This window comes from Glarea lozoyensis (genome assembly GCF_000409485.1).
Source record: "Glarea lozoyensis ATCC 20868 chromosome Unknown GLAREA10, whole genome shotgun sequence".
Taxonomy (NCBI): Eukaryota; Fungi; Ascomycota; class Leotiomycetes; order Helotiales; family Helotiaceae; genus Glarea; species Glarea lozoyensis.
This window is the reverse complement of record NW_007360984.1, coordinates 309,279-329,727: the sequence shown is the minus strand read 5'-3', so window position 1 is coordinate 329,727 and position 20,449 is coordinate 309,279. Positions and strand designations below refer to the sequence as shown.

The 20,449-nt window shown below is 49.0% G+C and overlaps 8 protein-coding genes across 8 annotated transcripts; 5 read left to right on the top strand and 3 right to left on the bottom strand.

The window, feature by feature from the left end:
* Positions 1-366: 366 nt before the first annotated feature.
* GLAREA_05114 (alpha/beta-Hydrolase) lies at positions 367-1,362 on the top strand (the record flags this gene model as incomplete). The annotated part of the gene is made up of 1 exon (XM_008078403.1): positions 367-1,362. The coding sequence occupies one exon, from the start codon at positions 367-369 to the stop codon at positions 1,360-1,362; it is 996 nt and encodes a 331-aa protein (XP_008076594.1).
* Positions 1,363-2,002: 640 nt separating this feature from the next.
* Positions 2,003-6,800, top strand: GLAREA_05113 (GYF; the record flags this gene model as incomplete). Its single annotated transcript, XM_008078402.1, has 4 exons — positions 2,003-2,094; positions 2,342-2,753; positions 2,805-6,444; positions 6,496-6,800. The coding sequence occupies 4 exons, from the start codon at positions 2,003-2,005 to the stop codon at positions 6,798-6,800; spliced, it is 4,449 nt and encodes a 1,482-aa protein (XP_008076593.1).
* A 450-nt stretch (positions 6,801-7,250) lies between these two features.
* On the top strand, positions 7,251-8,687 carry GLAREA_05112 (3-hydroxybutyryl-CoA dehydratase; the record flags this gene model as incomplete). Its single annotated transcript, XM_008078401.1, has 4 exons — positions 7,251-7,391; positions 7,502-7,804; positions 7,870-8,454; positions 8,520-8,687. The coding sequence occupies 4 exons, from the start codon at positions 7,251-7,253 to the stop codon at positions 8,685-8,687; spliced, it is 1,197 nt and encodes a 398-aa protein (XP_008076592.1).
* A 391-nt stretch (positions 8,688-9,078) lies between these two features.
* Positions 9,079-12,108, top strand: GLAREA_05111 (PLP-dependent transferase; the record flags this gene model as incomplete). The annotated part of the gene is made up of 5 exons (XM_008078400.1): positions 9,079-10,174; positions 10,624-10,994; positions 11,052-11,410; positions 11,471-11,910; positions 11,972-12,108. The coding sequence occupies 5 exons, from the start codon at positions 9,079-9,081 to the stop codon at positions 12,106-12,108; spliced, it is 2,403 nt and encodes an 800-aa protein (XP_008076591.1).
* A 253-nt stretch (positions 12,109-12,361) lies between these two features.
* Positions 12,362-13,705, bottom strand: GLAREA_05110 (NAD(P)-binding Rossmann-fold containing protein; the record flags this gene model as incomplete). The annotated part of the gene is made up of 4 exons (XM_008078399.1): positions 12,362-13,050; positions 13,182-13,338; positions 13,522-13,608; positions 13,685-13,705. 4 exons carry the CDS (start codon positions 13,703-13,705, stop codon positions 12,362-12,364), a joined length of 954 nt encoding a protein of 317 aa, XP_008076590.1.
* Positions 13,706-14,718: 1,013 nt separating this feature from the next.
* GLAREA_05109 (uncharacterized protein) lies at positions 14,719-15,054 on the bottom strand (the record flags this gene model as incomplete). Its single annotated transcript, XM_008078398.1, has 1 exon — positions 14,719-15,054. The coding sequence occupies one exon, from the start codon at positions 15,052-15,054 to the stop codon at positions 14,719-14,721; it is 336 nt and encodes a 111-aa protein (XP_008076589.1).
* Positions 15,055-16,372: 1,318 nt separating this feature from the next.
* GLAREA_05108 (TPR-like protein) lies at positions 16,373-19,150 on the top strand (the record flags this gene model as incomplete). The annotated part of the gene is made up of 1 exon (XM_008078397.1): positions 16,373-19,150. One exon carries the CDS (start codon positions 16,373-16,375, stop codon positions 19,148-19,150), a length of 2,778 nt encoding a protein of 925 aa, XP_008076588.1.
* Positions 19,151-19,695: 545 nt separating this feature from the next.
* Positions 19,696-20,444, bottom strand: GLAREA_05107 (Acyl-CoA N-acyltransferases (Nat); the record flags this gene model as incomplete). Its single annotated transcript, XM_008078396.1, has 2 exons — positions 19,696-20,267; positions 20,402-20,444. 2 exons carry the CDS (start codon positions 20,442-20,444, stop codon positions 19,696-19,698), a joined length of 615 nt encoding a protein of 204 aa, XP_008076587.1.
* Between the last annotated feature and the right edge of the window lie 5 nt (positions 20,445-20,449).

Genomic DNA, 20,449 nt, shown 5'->3' with positions numbered 1-20,449 from the left:
GATAGGATGTGGAGTCGAAGTTGTGATGAGGAAGTTCTAACGGTAAGTTACTCGCCGTTCGGATAATAACATAGCGTCGGTTGTGACCAATCATCATGTCTCTGAACACAAAGTGGGTCACGATATTCTGCTTTCAAAGCCTACTTTCAAAGTCAACAACGAAGAAATTGGCCGAGAGTAGGTAAGACTGTGGCTTCCGAGGTGCTCGTAAGAGCGGATGACTCCAGAATAAGATATAAATACAGGTAGGAAGGCTGCCGATAAGTTCATATATTTCTTCCTCACTTCTTCATCCCAAAGCTTTCACACCCACTCGTCACGTACATTTTCTGATTAATAGCTCACCATCTAAAGAGAATTCCCACTATGGCAACTTCAAGTCTCAGCAAGCTAGGGAAGCCACCGATGGACGCCGAATTGGCACGACTACTCAGCCAAGTCACATTTCCTCAAATTGAACATGTTACCCCTGAAGTGGTCAAGATGATGAGATTGGCGACTGCAACCCCTTCTACTTACCTAGACAACTTGAAAACCAGAGGGATCTCTCACACCGAGGTCAAAATATACAGCGGCGACGGAAGCAACCACGAAATCGTCCTCTCAATTCTTCAAAACGAAACCAAAGATACCAAGCTACGGCCTTGTATCTACTGGATGCATGGAGGTGGTTTCCACTGGGGCGATCGGTTACATACCACCGAGTATGCTGTTGATCTCATCCTCGAATGTGACGCTGTTGCTGTGAGCGCAGAGTATCGTCTGGCGCCGGAACATTCTTACTCGACATCGTTGGAAGACTGCTACGCCGGGCTGAAATGGATCAGCGAGCATGCCAAAGAATTCGGAATTGATGAGAAGCATCTTATGATCGGTGGAACGTCAGCGGGAGGAGCACTTGCCGCCTCGACAGCATCTCTGTGTCTCGAACGTGACGGGCCACGTATATGTGCTCAAATGCTGGTCTGTCCTGCTTTGGATGATTGTTTTGAGACTGTATCAAGTCATCAATTCTTGGAGGTTTCTGACTTCTTCCCTCGCGCGATTATGGAAGAAGTGTGTGTAGCCACATTGAAGGACAGGACCCAAGGTTCCGGAGCTGTTAGTATGCTGGCAGGACGGCTCGAGGATCATAGCGGTCTCCCGATGACTTATATTGATGTCGGATCCGCCGAAGTATTGAGAGATGATGCTATAGCATACTCTTCAAAGCTGTGGGCAAGTGGTGTGTCGGCGGAGCTTCATGTGTGGCCCGGCGCTTTTCATGGATTTGATCTGTTTCTTCCAGAAGCAGCTCTCTCACGTACCGCCAGAAGGACCAAGATTGATTGGGCGAAGAGAGTGTTCGGAGCTGATAAATAGAAGTTGTGAAGCGAAGGTGTAGATAGCAAGAATTGAAGTTCGTGTACGGCAGCCCTGCCTGCATCACGTGCATTCCCAAATGCAAATCTGACCTTACGATATAATCAGTAATATAAAGTGTTTCTTTACATAAAATGTTTCTTTATATATCTTCCTCAATTGAGCAAGTCTGTATCCGCTATTCCTAATAGTCGAGATTTTTGAAAATTCCTGAAGACTCGACACTATGACGTTCTGAAGGGTGCTTGTCCATTAAATCTGGGCCGAGCTGCGAACGAGGTCCCATCATTCGCTAAACCAATAAACGTTACACGCTAACAGGAGGTCGTCCAATCCTCGAACTTTCGATGTTCTCTCCTGCGAAAAATTACAGCTACCACCACCTCAAACTTCCCACCAGCAATTTACCACACAACACATCGAATATAAAACCGCGATCGCGATACTCGTACGCCAGATATCCTATCTCTATATCGATCAGGCTCCAATCTCACGCCACCATAATCCAATACTCTGCCGCGATTTACACCGAAGCCGATACCTATCGCGTCTCCTGAAAAGAAGCGCGACTGATCTCACCTCGATCTGTATTTTCTGTTCACGATATTCAGCTAGCTATTAATTCATCATGCCTTCCCACATGCCATCGAGCTTTGCGTCGGCAGCGGCGGGCCAAGGTTCGAATCGCGATTCTCGAAGCGGGAGGGGCGACGGACGAGGAAGCGGGGACTGGTACGTTTCCCTGATGAAGCTGCTGTATTTGGAGCACATTATTTCCATGCGAAACATCTTCTTTCCTTGTCTCCTATGATATCCGTACCAGCTCAGCTGTAGTCTTATTCCTTTTCTCCTATTGAAGCGAGCAAAAAGCGGAGCCTCGAGACATCATGCCTCACAGCGTAGAAAGACAGCCGCGAGAGCTGGTCTATCCTGCTCTTAGGCAAATGAAAGTAGCTAACTCAAGATTCGTAACGCTCAGGGCTCGTAAAGACACTCGACCAGCAAACGGCACCCTAACCCTCCGAAGAGCATCTACCACGCCGTTTGCGCAAGCATCATCTCAGGGAGATGCGCCATTACCTACACCTGGAGCGGATGCACAATCCATGCAGCAATCATCTATGTACGAACAGTCAACAGATACACGCTACTCAAAGAGTCAATTGTTAGATATTTTCCGGTCGCAAGAGGAGATGGGTGCTTTGCAAGGAGATGTATCGCGACTCTACGTCGACAGCTGGAACCCTGAACACTCAAATGGCGCAAATGGCCGAACCGGTTGGGGGAAAAGCATTGATGGAAGAGACACTTACGGACCTGAAATCTGCTGGGATACTAGTGGACAGATCCGCCCCGTGGGTCTCGAAGAAATGTCGGAGCAGGAAAAAATTGTAGGATACCAAGCACCAAACGTGTTCTGGAATACTTGCTAAATGTTGTAGCTTTTCTCTGGCGATGTCAACTCCCCACTGAAGCCCCCGCCGCAAAATTCGAACAAGGACTCCGTTACTCCTGGCCTCGGTGCCAACAGTCGCAAAACCTCCATTTCCCACGGACAAGGCGCAGGTGCTTTTGGATTATCTTCACCCGTCTCCAACAGGCCTATGGCGCGTCGCCAGCAGACAAGCGATTCGATCGGAGGATTACCCTCTCCCGCCGGCACCGGTCGCTTCTCCCGCGAGGACGCTTCTCCATTTTTTGCACGGAAATTCAATGATTCCAAAGACATGTCGGAGGATCGCGCCGAGGAATCGAAAAGCAATCTACCTTTCGGGGGGCTGATGCGTAGCAATACAGGAGGTAGTGCTTTTGGTAACGGTCCAGCGTCGCCATGGGGACCTCCTTCAGCAACTGCCGCCATGACGCCGATGGGGAATTTTGGCAGTTTTGCGCTCGGTGGACCATCTGCCAACCCGCCCACTCCAGGGGAGAAACGGCCTACCTTTGGGAGGGGAGAAAGTCGACTTGCGCATCTCATGCCGAAGGACAGTTCGGATGACTTGTCATCTAAGGTTGCTGAGCGGTCATGGAGACCTTCTGGAAGGCAACGTACCGACACAGATCCTTTCGGCGATGATCCTCCCACTGGAAGTGCTGCTTTAGGCGGCGGCCAAGACAACAGTCCCCCAAGTCACCGTGCTGGTGGACTCGATACTCCAGTTCGTGGCGCTTCAAGTGATTTTGGGATGTCCGAGTTGCAGAGTTTCCGTGACGCACAACAACGTGCACAGAGCCACCAAACGCCGCAAAACCACCAGAATCGTCGGGAGGAGAATGAACCATTGAGCCCATCAGAAACTAATCCTTACCGCAGTCCTCCGGAAGATAGACACGACAACAATGAGAGCTCTTTTGAGACGGAGCAACAACAGCCGAATCGCTTGCATGGCTTGGGCGGAATACCCGAACATGGATTCAATTCATTCGCTGGATTACCACGTGGATTCTCGAATGCAGCATTCGATGGAAGTGATCGCAGTCAAACATCGAGCGTTACTGGGTCTAAGGGTTTTCCTTCACTAGGAGGGTTAGGATCTCTCAGCAATTTGGGCGGCATGGGAGGCTGGCCAACGAGTGCTAATCCTGTTGGGACACCAGATCGCGAGATTCGAGGCAACTTTCCAAGTGCTTTCGGAAACTCTCTCTTTGGACCCATGGGTGAACTACAATCGCCTAGTCTTGGAAATCTCGGTGTTTTTGGTCCTGGTGCTTCTGGAAATGTCTCTGCCAGCAACACGGCTGGCCGGGGTAGTAAGCTGGGCTCTTTATTTCCCGCCGCCATGCAAGCTCAAATGCAGACGGCTGACACCGATAACTCTGGGGAAACAAGTGATAGCAGACAACAGGGTGTATTTGGAGCAATTGGCCGTAACGCTTTTACCCCTTCGCGGGAAACTGGCAGCCCAATGAGAACCGGTCGTCATCCGTTCGAGGACCTCTTTCCTCCTCCATCTGATAACGCACGGGGACAAGGCTTGTTCTCATCATCTGAGATGGCTCCCGGCCAAACTGCTACAGCGTTCGGCCAGACCACTTCTGCCCAGTCTGGTTATCAACAATCACAGGGGTCTTCAGACTCTGCGTCAAACCCTTCTAGTCAACTGCCAACCGCTCAGCAACGGATGATGGTTATGCCTGACAGGATGAGATGGGTTTACCTTGATCCCCAAGGTCATGTGCAGGGCCCTTGGTCTGGTCTCGAAATGCATGACTGGTACAAGGCTTCTTTTTTCACTGCTGATCTTTCTGTTAAAAAGGTGGAGGACGCCGATTTCGAGCCTCTTGGGCAACTGATTCGAAGAATCGGAAATTCTCGCGAACCTTTCCTCGTTCCTCAGATTGGTATCCCTCACGGAGCACCCACTATTCCAACTGGAAACACTTTTACCCCGGCAGCAAATACACCTGGTAACAATAATGCGGCTCAATCTGGATCGGTTCAGCCACCATTTGCTGGCGCCTTTCCAAGCTTTGGCACTACCCTCACTGCAGAACAACAAAACAACCTAGAAAGGCGCAAGCAGGAGGAACAGTACCTTATGGCTCGTCAAAGGGAATTTCTGGCTCAACAGCAAGTCAACATGAAGCAGATGCAACTAGGCGGTCTTCCCTCCTCTCTGCACCACCACTCAAGCGCTCACAGTCTTCAAAGCCAGCCCAGCTTTGGAAGCATATCCTCTCCGATTGGAATGCCCGGACAACCTCCGCTTCCAACTGGGGTTTCGGGGTTTTTCGACCAGGTTAGACAAGTTCCAGGCCAGAGTGGACGAGGAGAGCAGAATTTCCTTGAGGAAGAGATGGCTCGTATGGAGCTCGAACGTCAAAAACTGTACCAAATGGGGGCCCCTGGGGGTCAATCATCCAGTCACGCCTCTCAAATTGCAGCCATATTTGGGCAACAGCAAGCTCCACCGGCTGAGCAGAACGACCCTCAGGGCTTCAAAGCCAGACTTCGCCAGTTTGAACAGCTGCGCGAGGAACATGATATGGAGGAAGCTCAAGCTGCAGGCAACGCGACTAATAATCCAATCGGCCCGCCTCAACAGGTTGCTCCCGAGATGCGTCAGGAGCCTGAAAGTATTCGAGAGGAAGAAGAGTATGCTTCCGAGGCTCAACAGCCAGAGGTATTGTCCATGACTCAACAGGTACAAAAAGCAGTTTCTGCAAAGCATTCGCCAATTACAACCCAGCCAGAATCACCATGGGGTAAAGTCAACACCAACCTTCCAATGCCATTTCCTCCTCCACCACAATCAACCACCCCACTGCCCGCACCTACTGCTCAGCGAGGTCGTTCCAATTTGCCAGACACATTGAACGCAGAAACCAGATCTCGTTCCGAAACACCAGATACGGCAAATGCTCCCTCGCTTGCACCATGGGCTAAGGAATCCATCGATGCTCCAAAACATCAATCTTTGAAGGAAATCCAAGAAATGGAGGCAAAGAAAGCGGCGAAGGCTGAGGAAGCTGCTGCTGCACATCGTCGCCAGCTTCTCGAGCAAGAGATGAAGTTGTTGAGTGCTCAACCAGCTGCTCCGGCTCCTGGGCTGCCAACTACATCCACCTGGGGCAATACCGCTTCACCGACAACCTCTGGAAATGTTGCATCGGCCTGGGCTAAACCCACTGTCGCTTCAAAGGCACAAGCCTCTAGCAGCTCTGCTGCTTCCAAGAAAACTCTTGCTGACATTCAACGCGAGGAAGAGAATCGTAAGAACAAGCTTGCGGCCGCCGCGCTTGCAGCTCAACCAGCCCCTACTGTTTCTGGAGGAAAACGCTATGCCGATCTTGCTAGCAAGGCTTCTGCAGCACTTCCGCCAATGGGGTCTGCCTGGTCCACCGTTGGTGCTGGTGGTAAGGTCCGCGTCCCAACTGGACCAGCTTCGGTTGTTCCTCCACCACCCACTTCTCGTGCCGTCAGCAGCGCCAATATTTCTGCTTCATCTCGTACTGTACGACCTGCTGCTGTTTCTCGCAGTGTTACTTCAAGCGCTTCAACTGGTGCTACTTCCGCCAATGAAGAGTTCACTAAATGGGCTAAGGGTTCTCTCGCAAAGGGCTTAAACTCTGATATTAATGGTTCGTGATCCCTGCTCGGGCTTTTCAACATATGCTAACATGTTTCTCTAGTTGACAGTTTCATTGGTATGCTTCTGGCTTGTCCTGCTGAGCCGTCCATCATCGCCGATGCAGTCTACAGCTCTTCTCAACTTATGGACGGTCGTCGCTTTGCCGAAGAATTCCTTCGTCGTCGCAAGCTCGCCGAAAAGGGAGTCGTTGAGCCAGCCAACACTGGATCTGGAACATCATTCTCCACTGCCGGCGAGAAATCTAGCGGTGGATGGAGCGAAGTCGCCAAGAAGGGACCACCAAAAGAAGAACCAGCCGCCACTGGTTACAAAGTCGTCCCAAACAAGAAGAAGGGAAAGAAATGAATGATATGACCACCCATGTACGATATACATCATTGCCTATTTATGTCCTTGTATGATTATGGCATCGAGCGAGCGAAAAACAATTTACCTTTTGCATTTCATTGGAAGGGGGCTAGCGTAGCGTGCATACATGAAGGATGGGATGGGGAATGTTTGTATCATTATTGCATGGAAAGGGTCTATCTGTCTGTCTGATGATGGATGATTGGGCTGTTTGTATTATGTGTAATGTAGGTTTGCTTTTGTTTTAAGTTAGGTTGCATACGAATTGTACGGTTTCTGCTTTATGTTGCGTGTTATCTTGAATCCGCAATGCTCGCCGAGTAGGTCTCGCTTAATTTTGTGACTCCTGACCGCTACATGCATATCGCTTATATCTTCACCTCACCCTGTTGTCTCTAGTATTGAATTTCTTCTCTGAATGACCGAACGTACTTCTCATTATTCATTATGTACGTTCAAGACGAATGGCCTAAGAATCCCAACGGCACAGATTATGACGGGCAGAACCTTCTGGGTTTACTTCGAGCCGGGAAGAGCCCTTTTGAGGGGATCTGGGATGTGGAGGTTCTCGTGAGGGAAATTGAGGAGGTGATGGGGATGAGGGTTGTTAATATCCCGGGAGTGTCTAAGGGGTCGAATAATTATATATGTTGACATTGGATTTTTATGTAGTTGAGGCTGAAGCTAATGGCAAATAGGGTATCCATCTCAAATTAGAGAAAGGCCCAGACATCCTAGCACGTCTCTCCCGCTCCGACGTCAACATGCCTAACTTCGATGGTTTCCCCATCCACGTCCAGATCCCAGAGGTCATGTTCGAAGCCGCGGTATACGACCTTTTATACGGCGTCCCGGGGGTGATGGTGCCCAGGTTATTGTGGTATCGGATCCCGATGCTGTATGAAAGCCATCGTAGAGATTTGAGGGGCAGGAGCTTATTGTTTTTTGAGAAACCGGAGGGGGAGGCGGATGTCTGGAGGGATCTTGGTCCTGAGCAAAAAGTAAGTGGGGGTTTTTGGTTGTGTGGTTTTTTTGGGTGGGACGGAATACTTATGTTTTGTGTTAGGTTTTGTTGATTGGAAGTTCGGCGCGGATTCGCGCTGCTCTTTTTATATATGAACTTCCAAGCAATTTTTCAAGTTTCTGGCTGCGAGAACGCCTTTTTGAACAGAAGCCTAAGAGGATCCCAGTGTGTGTTGCTCCTACGCGAGAATTCTGTGTCTCGCTTCTTACGTCGAAGATTAACGCGACGATTGGAGCGCTGGGTGAGATGATGGGATGGGAGGAGGATTGCGCGATTGTAGGTCCTATTGCAGCAGCGGCCAAACAGTCTTTGTTAAAACTCATTCCACAAATTCTGCCTGAAGAGGACAATGAAATCTCTCTGTACCGCCTCGTTCTTGAGCATGGGGATTTTGGAGTGCATAATATGAGTGTGGTGGTGGATGGGAAGGGCGAACCTTGTGTTACGTCTTTGTTTGATTGGGAGACTGGTTGTATTGTTCCTGCTATACTGTCGGATCCGTTGATGGCTGTATGGGTTGATTTAGTGACTGATGAGAATGGGGTCGCTTCGTACACGCGTGTTCCTGAGGACGCTGGGCCTGAAGATCATGAGGAGTATAGGGGGTGGACGGAGAAGTATTTTGAGGTATGTTGTTTAAGTTACGTGGGGTTGTGGTATGGTAGGTGGAGAAATGAGAGCTGATTTTGTAGGTCTTGTTTGAACAGGCACCGGATTATGAGAAAGCGATTAAGGCGGGGAAAGATGTTAGATACCTCTGGTTTACATTGCGTGCCTGGCGGGGAGAAGATCCAGAGGCGTATTTTGGGAAACTGGGGGAGTGGGCTGAGGGGAGGTTGAGGGAGATGGGTGGGGAGTGATGTTCGTTTTCTTTGAAATTGATGAGTATTTGACACACATTGGTTTCTCTTTTACTTCATGCCATTTTCTAACTCAAAATTTTATATGACAGACTTGTGATGATGCATTTCATTATACAGGTACAGCTGGTTGTCATGTTCACGTCTTGCATATCGAGGAGGGAACGAGCTGCCACGAACGAGCACCTTCCTCGCGAATCCAACCGCACTACCAACGTGATGATGTCTCCATCCGCGCGCAAACTTCCAGTTCCTTTCGTTTACAACTCTCTTCCATATTCGCGAAGAATTTTTGGACTACCTTCTGCCCAACAAATCATCACTACACACCATTTCTATCCGTTCTCCACGAGTCACCTTTCTACTCTGCTGCTGCCTTGTTCACTCAATCATGGATCCACGACGGCCCCAACAATTCTACCCAGGCGACCCTAGATATCCTCCGATGAATTACAATCCGCAAAACCCACCGGGAAATTACAATCCGCAAGCCCAACCACCAATGCACGCCGGCAATGCACCACAAGGTTTCCATCAAATGCCAAGCTTGGGATCATCAGCAGCACCTGGGAACCCGAATTTTGACTTTCAACTATTTCCTCACACGTCAGATTATGGAGCACCAAATCCGAACCAGAACTTCCCATTATTTACTCAGACGTCAGATTATGGAACAAGGGCCATACCTATAGATCCGAACCTGAACGTTCAAGGTTTTCCTCAAGCATCAGCTCGTGGAGCACCACCGACACGTCTGAATGCCCATCAGCCGTCTTGGGGACTCCCTCCGCCATCCTCACGGAGCAAGGCGACATCTATGTCTGACTTTAAAGGTGATCGCTCGAAGCCAGATTATGGGCTAAGTCCGATTGAAATGCAGTTCCTTCAAGATAATCGCTCGAAGCCGGATTTTGGAAAATCTGTGAATGCGGACCAATCCATCCAAGGTGATCACTCGATAGCAGACAAAAGAACAACGGCAACATTAATGAATCCAAACCAGACCTTCCAAGATGCGCTTCCGCGGTTTGATTCTCCAACATTGACAGCGCCCATACAACTTAATGATGTACCACAAGGGTTTGATCAAGTGTCTGATCAAGACAGAATATCCAGACTCTCAAATTATAAAAGGTCCCTCTTACCACCATTTCAATGCCTTCCAGTATGGGTCCGGCGGATGAACGGCAGAGGGACTGAAATACCAGATGAACTTCAATTGCCTGATAACTGGCGCGAAAGTCGAGCTGATGGAGTCTTAGAGGCATGCCGAGAGCTTGTCGATCAAGCCCAAATTTTAGAATCTACCGACGATTGGACTCAAATGACTCAAAGACTTCAAGAGAAGCATCCTAAATCATCAGTATTTGGAAGCCGTATTATTCCAAAAGACGATCCTTATGTACGAAGGTGTTACTCCACGAATGCATCCACTCACAGACTTCTTAGGGACTATGTCGTTCTTTGCCCTGCTGGACCGACGCACTGTAAGTTGATTCTGATTTTGACTTGAGAGCTTGATCGCTGATTTGGCCTTTCAGGAGCTTAGGTTACGAAGCTTCAACTCATGAATTAAATCCGTACGTCGCTTTAGTTTTCAACCACTCTTCACCCCTTGGTCACACGAATATGGATTTTTAGAATGATTCTTTTGGTCCACAAGGCTTGTAAAAGATACGAAACTAAAATATGGCGTTACAGGGCTATGGAACTGCTCCCGGAGAAGATCCAACACTTGTGTAATGATATAATCTGGCCAAAGATCCAAGATATGCTGCGTCGCAATGGCCTTTGCTATGAATTTCCGCAGCGAGTATATCGTATTTTACCATTCAAGTTCCTCGACAACGCAGATGCCTGTGTAGATTATATCAATGAACATGGCGCGTTTCACTTCCCGAATCGGCACCGTGAGACAGCTAACGTGGTGACATAGACAACAGCCACCTCAGCCGCATGAAACGACCATTGGTCCTCCCAGTTTCTGTAACGAATAGTCAGCCAGCTCTTATGGTTGTCATATTTGATCTTCAAGCCGTGCGTCCTGCGATGGCATACTGGATGTGTTCTGGCGGTGATATCTCGGATCGAGAGGTCGACTGCATAATCTCATCCTGCCGCGATGTGCGGTACACACCACAAGCTACTGTAGATGGGGAAGATGTCATTCGTAGAAAGCTCGCAAATTGCGCAAAATCACCACTCGGGAGCAGTGTTCAACTAGATGATGTTTCCCTTCATCCTGATCACAAGCAAGCGATTAATGTATTGGGAACGGCTCTAAGAATCGCATATCCTGACGATAATGTATGATGAGCCAATGTTTGATTCGACGCACGAGGAGATTACTCACTGTTACTACAGGACTTCGTGTTCTTTGGAGATTTAGGCATGAGCCACACCGATCAATTCCAGATGGAGAAAATTCGTCAAAACAGCTATCACCTAGAGCCTGGCAACAATGATTCTCTATCGTGTCTGGAAAGAGCACTTGGAATAGGAACAAAGTTTCTGGCGCTGTGGTTCAGTTTCACGGAAGGTCCACTGCAGCATGCTCCAAATCTGCACAAACTCAGAGAATTAGCGGACCAGCATCGCTTCATCATAATCTGTGAAGACACTGTAGGTTCGTTAGTGAACTGCGACCTCCTACGCTATGCGGATGTGATAATGGTCGACCTATCAAAAGCGTTTGGTGGTACTTGTAATGTTTTGGGTGGCTCGTAGGTGTCTCCATATGTGTCCAGTAGTTCGTAAGTAAAGTGGACGTAGCTGATACGTAGAAGGATCATACTCAATCCCCGATCCTCACGATATCCGCAGATCAAAACCGCTCTCAGAAGACCGGCCCGGTACCCTTATAGCCCGTTGAATTCTGCCATTGTGGCACGGAATTGTGGCGACTTCGAGGACCGCGTGCATCTCGCAAGCTTTCAAGCCTTGAGAATCAGCGCGCTACTTTATCTCAACCACAGGGTCAAACGCGTCTACTATCCATTCTTCAATGAAAGTAGAAGTAATTACGACGCGTGCAAAAGGGAAACATCCGGTGAGCCGACCTCGAAATGGGGCTTCCTCTTGAGCATCGAGTTCTTTCGAAAGCAAGACGCAGTCAAATTCTACGATTGTCTCTATGTAGCCAAAGGAATGTGGTATGGCACAAATTTCACCATGGCCTGTCCATATGTTTTGCTGAAACATTTCAATCCACTTTCCCACGTAAGTGATTCCGTCCTTCGGAACTGATAAGATTATTACATGTGCTGACACCGTTACTCGACCAGAACCAACAGATTGGGCTTTGCCCACACCTAATCTTGGTCAGCGTTGGACTGGAGCCTTTGGATTATCTGATGGGGATTTTCAAGGAGGCGCTGGATCATCTGGATGTTGTGGATTCACCCCGGATATGGTCTACTAGCTCCCGTAGTATGTCAAGTGAATAGTGGTGTATTAAGTCTGAGGACGGTCTTGGAGATTGTTGGGAGTCGAAAAAAGAGCGAATGGTTCTTTAAAGGTTGATATTACTTCGGCTATGGAGCACAATTCATTGGGTGGAACTTTTCAGAGTATTTTGAGACGCAGAGGAGCAGATATCACTAGCATCCTTATCCTGAAGAGCATAATGGAAATCAATATTATCACTACAACACCACATCAACTTTTACCCCCCCTCATTTCCCCTTCAAACTCTCCAAATCCAGCTCCTTCCTCCAATCAAACCCCTCCTTAAACCCCAACACCTCCCTAATCTTCCGATTACTCAACGGACCCTCCCTCTCGCCCAACTCCCTCGTGATCTCCGTCTCGGGCGCCACCCTCTTCAAAAACTCCGTCGTCGTCTCCCCCTCCGGAATCGTGATCCCGTCGTTCGTCGCGTTGAACACCTGATACCCCAATCCGCTCTTCTGGATACACAGATCCACGATCTGCCCGAGATCCCGTGCGTCGATGTACGACCACGCGTTGCGTTTCCGCGCGTTGGGATCGGCTTTGAAATTCGAGGCGGAGATGAAGGAGGGGAACATGTCTGCGTAGTCGGAGGGCGAGATTACGTTTCCGATGCGCAGGGCGTAGATATCGACGCCTTGGAAGCGATCACAGAATGTTCGCGCGGTGCGCTCGCCGCATAGTTTGCTCAGCGCGTAGGAGTCTTGGGGATCGCAGTCGTAGTCTTCTTCGAGCGGGAAGGAGTGGTAATCCTTGGGGCCTTGGGCGAAACATACGCCGTATGTGGTCTCGGAGGAGGCGATTATTATCTTTTTGACGCCGAGCTTGGAGGCGGCTTCGATTATGTTGTAGGTTTGGCGGATGTTGGATTGGAAGAGTTCAGAGTCGGGGACGAGGAGGTTGCGTGCGTAGGCTGTGGTGGGGGGTGTTAGTATTTGAAGTGGTTAAGGGGGTGGGAACGAGAAGGAGTAGGGAAGAGAAGAGGAGAACGGGGTTGGAGAAGTGGAGAAGAAGATAGAAGGAGATGGATGGAGGGTTAGGTACCAGCGAAATGAACGACTACATCTGGAGGACCGGGTACAGGGCCGGATTCGTAACCGGCCATGTTGAAGTGGGATGTCAAGGCGTTGAACACCTGGCCGGAATCTGTGAGATCGGTTTTGAGCGTGTAGACGTCTACTGAGGGGTCTGGGAATGGGATCTGTGAGGTTTGTTAGTCGGGTTTCTGAGGTGGGAGGGTGTTTGAGTTTGAGAATGAGTTGGTGATGAGAGGGGAAGTTGGGGGAAGGAAGATGATGAGATTTGGTATTTGGGGAAGGAGGATGATGAGGAGGTATGAGAGGAGATATTGAGAAATTGGACAGTGAGGTATTGAAGAACATACAAGATCCAAATTCAAAACCTTATGACCCTTCCCAATAAGATAAGGAATCACATCTCGTCCAGCCTTTCCACTTCCACCCGTAAACACCTATATCAATTCGTTAGCCATTATTTCATCATTAAATCTCATCCCCTTTTCCTCTTCTCCCTCATTGTATACTTACGATTCGTTTTCCTTCTGGCATGATTCCTTATTCAAAAATTGTATATCCTGATGTCTAGTTTATCTCAATTGAGTAGCAGTTCTATTGCAATTGAAGAGTATGAAGAATTCTCATGTGAGAAAATTATTCGATTATTATACCACTCTTGGCAATTTACCCGGATGCACTAGTACTAGCAAAAAGGGAGAGGTCGTTGATGGGATGTGTTACGTCAGGATGTGAAGATCGTGGCGGGGTATCTGGGGCCGAAAGGTGTTGCCCCACTTTTGAATGTCAACTTGTATAAGATTATTCTTTTGTATGTGTAAAGGAGTTGGTGTAGGATGTTATTAGGAGATTTTTGGTTAATGAGATCTATATAAAGGTAAAAATTGAATATCTCATAGATCTCATCACAGTCCACGACGAGAATCATCTAGATGCCGTCAACTTCCACAAATGAGTCAATGCCAACAACCAACTGAGCCACTCCATCTCTCCGAAATTATTCTCATCTCCTCCTAGCAAATTTTAATCATCCTCTCGGCGTCCTTGGAGAGTTGGCCAATTTGCATCTTGCTTGATATAATTCCATATAACTGATCGCTCTGTACAGTATGTTGCTGTCGAAGTAGGTTGATCTAGTAGCCAATTGAGATTCGAACTCGTCTCTTTTTTCAGCATCTTGCTTTTGATTGAAAATTTGAAACAAATCGATTCTTGAATAAAGTCGTCCCAGATCATATTTTTCGACGCCCTCGAACTAATAACGTGCGGAAGCGAGGCCTTGCCATCCACAGGAAGTCCAAATCACTTGATCTCTGGTTTTTGCGTAGTTGAGGTGATGCTATGTAAAGGCCTATAGCCGAAGCGCTCACTAGACTGCTAGGGTAAGCAGAACGCTTAAAGTAGAGGTAGAGCTAAGTTCAACCACCGGCGGGAACTAGTGTCTACAAGGAACGAAACGATGCATTTCATGTTGGAGTTCGGTCGATTGCCTGCCGGGCTTGCTGTTCCAATCCATCTACTATAGAATCTAGTATCCATGGTTACCATCACTGACCGTGGTAACCGTTGATCGTGGTATAGATAACGTCGCCAAGAGAATCTCCGAAATCCGCCATCCATCTCTCAGCAGGTTGTCTTAACAATGTCGAGCCTTGGCCATCAAACTGCAATGCGTATCGTACGGCGACATCAGGCTCTAAGCCCATGTAATCCCTCAGTAATCTTAAAAGCCACATCCGACACTCGATAGTAGACCAACTCCACTGGGGTGACTCCGTTCGTACGATATAGACATGGCTCTCTGGGTCTATCTCGCTGAATGATCCGCGTGATTTTGCACTCAAAGTGCTTGTCATAGGTGACGGTGCGTGTAATGCTTGCATTTTGGATGATGTGAGAGGATGACTCAAAGGCTCGATTTGGTGTGTGGTTTTCTAAGGATAAGTACGATAAATATTGCGTGGAAAGCAGTCTCGGAATTTGTGAAGTGAGTTTGGGAGTTTGAGAGTATGATAAATGATGAATAGCAGAGAGTTGAGTACTAGTTTTAAAATAAAGAGACGTTGGAGTTATATCTGGATATAAGCTCGTGGTCGGAAATAGCGTGAAACGTCCAACCGTGGAGATACGATGCTAAAGCCCGGGGCCTGTCAGAGCTCCAACAGCATTTGAATCTAGACCAAGCCAACAGATGTTACTCATAACGGTTTCAATAAATGACCGTGAGGAGAAAATATTGTAACAAATTCGGAGTTCGGCACTAACAATCAGCAAAGAGTGGTTCAATATCTGGAGCTTAAGAATCAGAAGACGCGGATTTAGCGGCAAATCACTCAACGCCGAAAACTGTTGATGACAGCTCATGAAAGACGGGATTTGAAGTCGAGAATAGAATATGACGTGCGAGGCGATGACAACAGCGACTGACCTTTAGAAGACGCCGTGCTACCGTTTGTCCTCTCAACAACAAACTAATCGCTCTAGACCCAGCTGTTGATAACAACGGATACAGGCTTCGTAATCAGATTGCAAACACATGTGATGCGTACTTACGCGTGGCCCAAACTAGCTCTAGGCTATAGCTGTTATTAAGCTCGTATTGAGCAGAATCATTCGCCATAGGTTGGAATATTCAGAATATGTTTGGAGTAATAAATGCTGAAATGGAGAAAAGTGTCTGGGATCCGCTCTCAGGCCTTGGCTCGTGTGAAACCAGTCAGAAGTCATCCGATAATGCGAGACAACCGAGGGGGTGGTTCGAGAGATAAAGTACTGTTTGATCGACAGATGGTGCTTCTTGTGGAATACTTCGTAAATGCGATATCGTATTCTGAATTAGGAAGATGGAGAAGCTCGAGACGGTGGCCGAGAGAATATCTTAGTGGCGGCGCTTCGTTTCTCCGATTCCGCGAGTGATACTCGGTCCGCATGACATCCGAGCCCCGACTCCCACCACATCTGTGCATCGTAGATAAACGAGAACTTGCTGTAAATATTAATGTGAGTGTTCTTCGGATAAGATCAAAAATACAGAGTATTAAATTTGTACACTTCAAGAGAATTAAATGTGCCGAAAACTTTTTGTGGAAATATTTAGGTAGAAATGGAAACTTCGCTTACAAACGGGCATCAAAATCTGTTGGAAAAACTTACAAAATTTATCACTTGTCCACCTTTCAAATCCCCACGAAACGGGCAAACATGGATTCTATTGCCGGAAAGTCGCTCGATAACATATTACTCGACTTTGCATCTCTAAAAGACATCCCAGAGTTATCTGAGATTGTCACCTCTTTCCTCGATGGCGAATATAAAAAGATCCTGAAAAATCCAACGTCCCAAACCCTGTACGCGAAACTCGCGGCCACAGTCACACTCTCAAAGGAAGAGCAAGATGTAGCGATCCAAGAAGGGCTATTCAACAACCAAAGCGACATTATTTCTGTTTTTATATCCGGTCTAGCAGCATTCAACGCTTTTCTTCAAGCAAATGTCACGGGACCGCCATTAGACCTCAGAGACGTCTTCAGTCAAGACGACGCAAATACATTTCGAGACCAATGTCTCAGAAGTCTAGACATCGATGGTGTCTCCGTATACCAACACATCCCCCACATCGAGCTATTCTGCCTCGCTCGTCTAGTCTTCACAACCTGTTTCCCACGTCTCATCTCCGGGACCTTCACAGACTCAAAATGGATGCGTCTGCGGATAAACGCATACCACCAACGTCTCCTATCAGGCGTCTCGTTCAGTCGGATCACAGACGCGACGGCGCTTCAGAATGTCATTGATAAGGATCTGAAAGAGCTCGAGGCTGAGATTTTCGCGCCGAGTTCGACGTTCGCTACGGAGGCTAAGGTGCAGTTTCTGTTGGAGAAGGCGCAGATTCATATCATGCAAGGACTTGATATTAAGGCGAAAGAGGATGTGAAGAGTGCGAGTGAGACGTCTGGGTTTAGTTTTGCGCTTTCGGGGGCGTTGGGGAAGAGGACGAGGTTTCAGCAGACGGATATTTCGCAGCTTGTTGTTTTTGCTAGGAGTAAGGATGTGAGTGAGGAGATACGGGTTGAGAATGGCGATGGAGTTAAGGATTTGAGCATCGAAGATGAAGATCACAAAGGACCACAAAATTTGGAGCATAACGATGATACTCTGTTAGAGGATATCTCGTTCGCTAAACCACAATCTGATGCGGTGGATAATTTACCTCCTGCACTAGCTGGCATGCTACCAGATCAGCAACCTCAACTCACGCCTCTGGATCAGATTACCCTCCTAACAGAGGCTACTATCAAAGACACATTTCTACCACTAGACAAGCTAAACAGCGAAGAAGTACTACCTTACGCCATCCGAGTCCTCAACGACAAACCTACAAACTGGCAAATCTACACTCAAGCCCTCCTCGTCCGCTCTCGAATCGAATCTCATCGATCACGAACACAAGAACGCAGTGTCCTCCAACTCCAAGTAATCGTCGACCAGATCATCGCCGACACAACCGAAGAACCCTCACCCTCAGCCGACGGCGTTCCAGAAATCCGAGTCACCTCATTCTTACCACGAGCCAAAGCCTCAGAATCCGCACCCATAACCGAACGTCTGCAATACATATTCCAACTCAACACGCCCACGCGCTGGGAAATCGAAACCGAACTCGCCTTCGCCTGGTCCAGCGCCGGCTCCCTCGTCAGCGCCCTCGAAATCTTCAAACGACTAAAGCTCTGGCCAGAGGTAGCATTATGCCACCACTCCGTCGGCCAAGAAGACAAAGCGCGACAGATCGTGCGTCGACAACTTTACTACTCAGAAAAAGGGCCCGACATGGACGTCTACGACGTCGACGCCGAAGCCATCGCCACCGAGAAATGGGAAGGCGAAATCCGCTCCCCACCACCACCACACTCCCCGCGCCTCTGGTGCATCCTCGGCGACCTGGACAACGATCCAACCTGCTGGCAGCGCGCCTGGGAGATCTCTCACCACCGCTACGCCCGCGCTCAACGTACTTTGGGCGAATACTACGCGCGTAAAGGCGACCTGGCACTCGCGCGCGAAGCCTACATGGCAGCTACGGTCGTAAACCGACAGAACAACGCCACGTGGTCGCGACTCGGGGACATTGATCTCGCAGTGGGGAACTGGGACGGCGCCATCATCGCCTTCCAGCAGAGTATCATGATCGACGACAGCGACGCGAAGACATACTCCAACCTCGGCTCCGCCTTACTCTCAAAACACGCCGAGCTCACCACACTGACCAAAATCGGAGAAGCCGCGCCGGCGGAGGGTACGTCCCCGGCGGATATCCTGCGTCAGTCCCTCGCGGCGTATAAACGCGCGGCGGCGCTTGCGTATTCGAATTGGCAGATCTGGGATAACGTGCTGACGATCGCGACGCGGATGAAGCCGCCCGCGTACCCGGAGATCCTGCTCGCGCTGCGTAATGTGATAAGGATCCGCGCTCCGACGATGGGCGAGAATGCTGTTGATATAGACGTCCTGCGTGCTTTGGTGGGGGAAGTAACCTCGCGGTCTCCGCCTAGCACCGAGGGGGTGTATGATCCACCGCGTGGCTCGCTGGCTAAAGCTGTGATCGGTTTCTATAAGGATGAGGTTGAGCCGCTGATTACGACACGTAGTACGCTGTGGGTGTTGGCTGAGAAACTGGCGTTGTATGTTAGGGACTATGCGCGGGCGTTGAGCTGTGCGGAGAAAGCGTGGCGGATGGCTTCGAAGGGGGAGTGGGAGGGGGATGTGGAGGCGTGGAGGGAGGTGGTGGAACTTACGGATGGATTGGTGAGTGCGTATGAGAATTATGGGGGGAGGGAGTGGGAAGGGGGCGTGGTGGAGAAGGGGTGGAAGGGGAAGGCGAGGAGTGCGGTTAGGGGGGTTATGGGACGGGGGAGGGATGCTTGGGAGGGGACTGAGGAGTGGGGAGTGTTGGAGGGTTTGTTGGAGGGGTTGAAGGGGTAGGGAGGTGCTGTAGTGTTCATGTGAGACTGTGAGAGGGTGATGGGGTTGGATGTGTTATACAAATGAAAGCCAGTATATATCGTTCGTCCGTTAGTTAGGTAATTACCTATAAGCGAGACTCCCAGTCTTACCTAGCTTTATCAAGTTCTACTAACTCACATAACTTTCCGTCAAGCTCCCCAATGTAGTAAAATGCAAGCCATACACCACAGAAAACCCGCTAATCCTTCAATGTATTTGACAAATCTATCCTTTCCACCAATGATACCATATAAATAAACCACTCGTCCGGCAATGAAGGGATAAGCACGTAGGCAGTTGGTAAGTGCAGTCTACCATGATGACCAGAATAGCGTGGCTGGCATTTTCAAGAAATTCGCCCCTAGTATCTTCTTGTAAGCGAGAAGTTCAGTCCTAACGGTGATAGATTCCCAAATCACACGGCTCTATCAAATCCAGGGCACCATAAAAATAACTTAACAATCGCCAGTTATCACGTCTGACTTATCTCAACATCTTTTTAACAACAATTCCATTCATTTAGATTATAACCCCGCCAACTTCACCAACCCCTCCCCCTCAACCCTCATACCAACCCACTCATCCATCTTCCCCGCCCCCACCCCCTCATAAACCCGTATCGCCTTCTCATTCCACCTCAACACGCTCCAATCCAACCGTCCACCCCCCATATCCACCACCTCCTTCGCCAGGGTCCTCAGCAACGCCGTGCCGTAGCCTTTTCCACGGTGGTCTGGGGAGACGTAGAGGTCTTCGAGGTAGATCCCGGGTTTGGCGCGCCAGGTCGAGTAGTTGTAGAAGTAGAGGGCGATGCCGACGGGGATGAGAGAAGAGGGGGATTGGGAGGATGAAGAGGGGGCGAGGAGGATGAGACAGCGTGCTGGGCGGGTGGGTGAGATTGCTGTGGTATTTTCGGTTGATGTATTGTTTTCGGTCTTTTGTTCGGTTGCTCCACTGCGGTTACCCTCTTCACTTCCCGGCTCAACATCAAAAGCAATAGTATCCGCCAGCGACTTTTCCGTTGCTTCGACTGTAGAAGCGGGTTCTTTTTCGAAAGCCGCGAGGTCGTGGATGAATTTTAGGATTGTGGGGACGTCTGGGAGCGGTTTATTAGTTATTATGTACGGTGATTGAGAAGGGAATGCATGTGGACGAGGGGGTGGTGGGAGAGGAAAGGGAAATGGAGGAGGGAATGGTGGGAAGGGGAAAGGAGAGGGAAGGGAGAAATACCTGAGAGGTAGGCGTGGCGGATTATTGGAGGTGGAGTTGACATTTTGG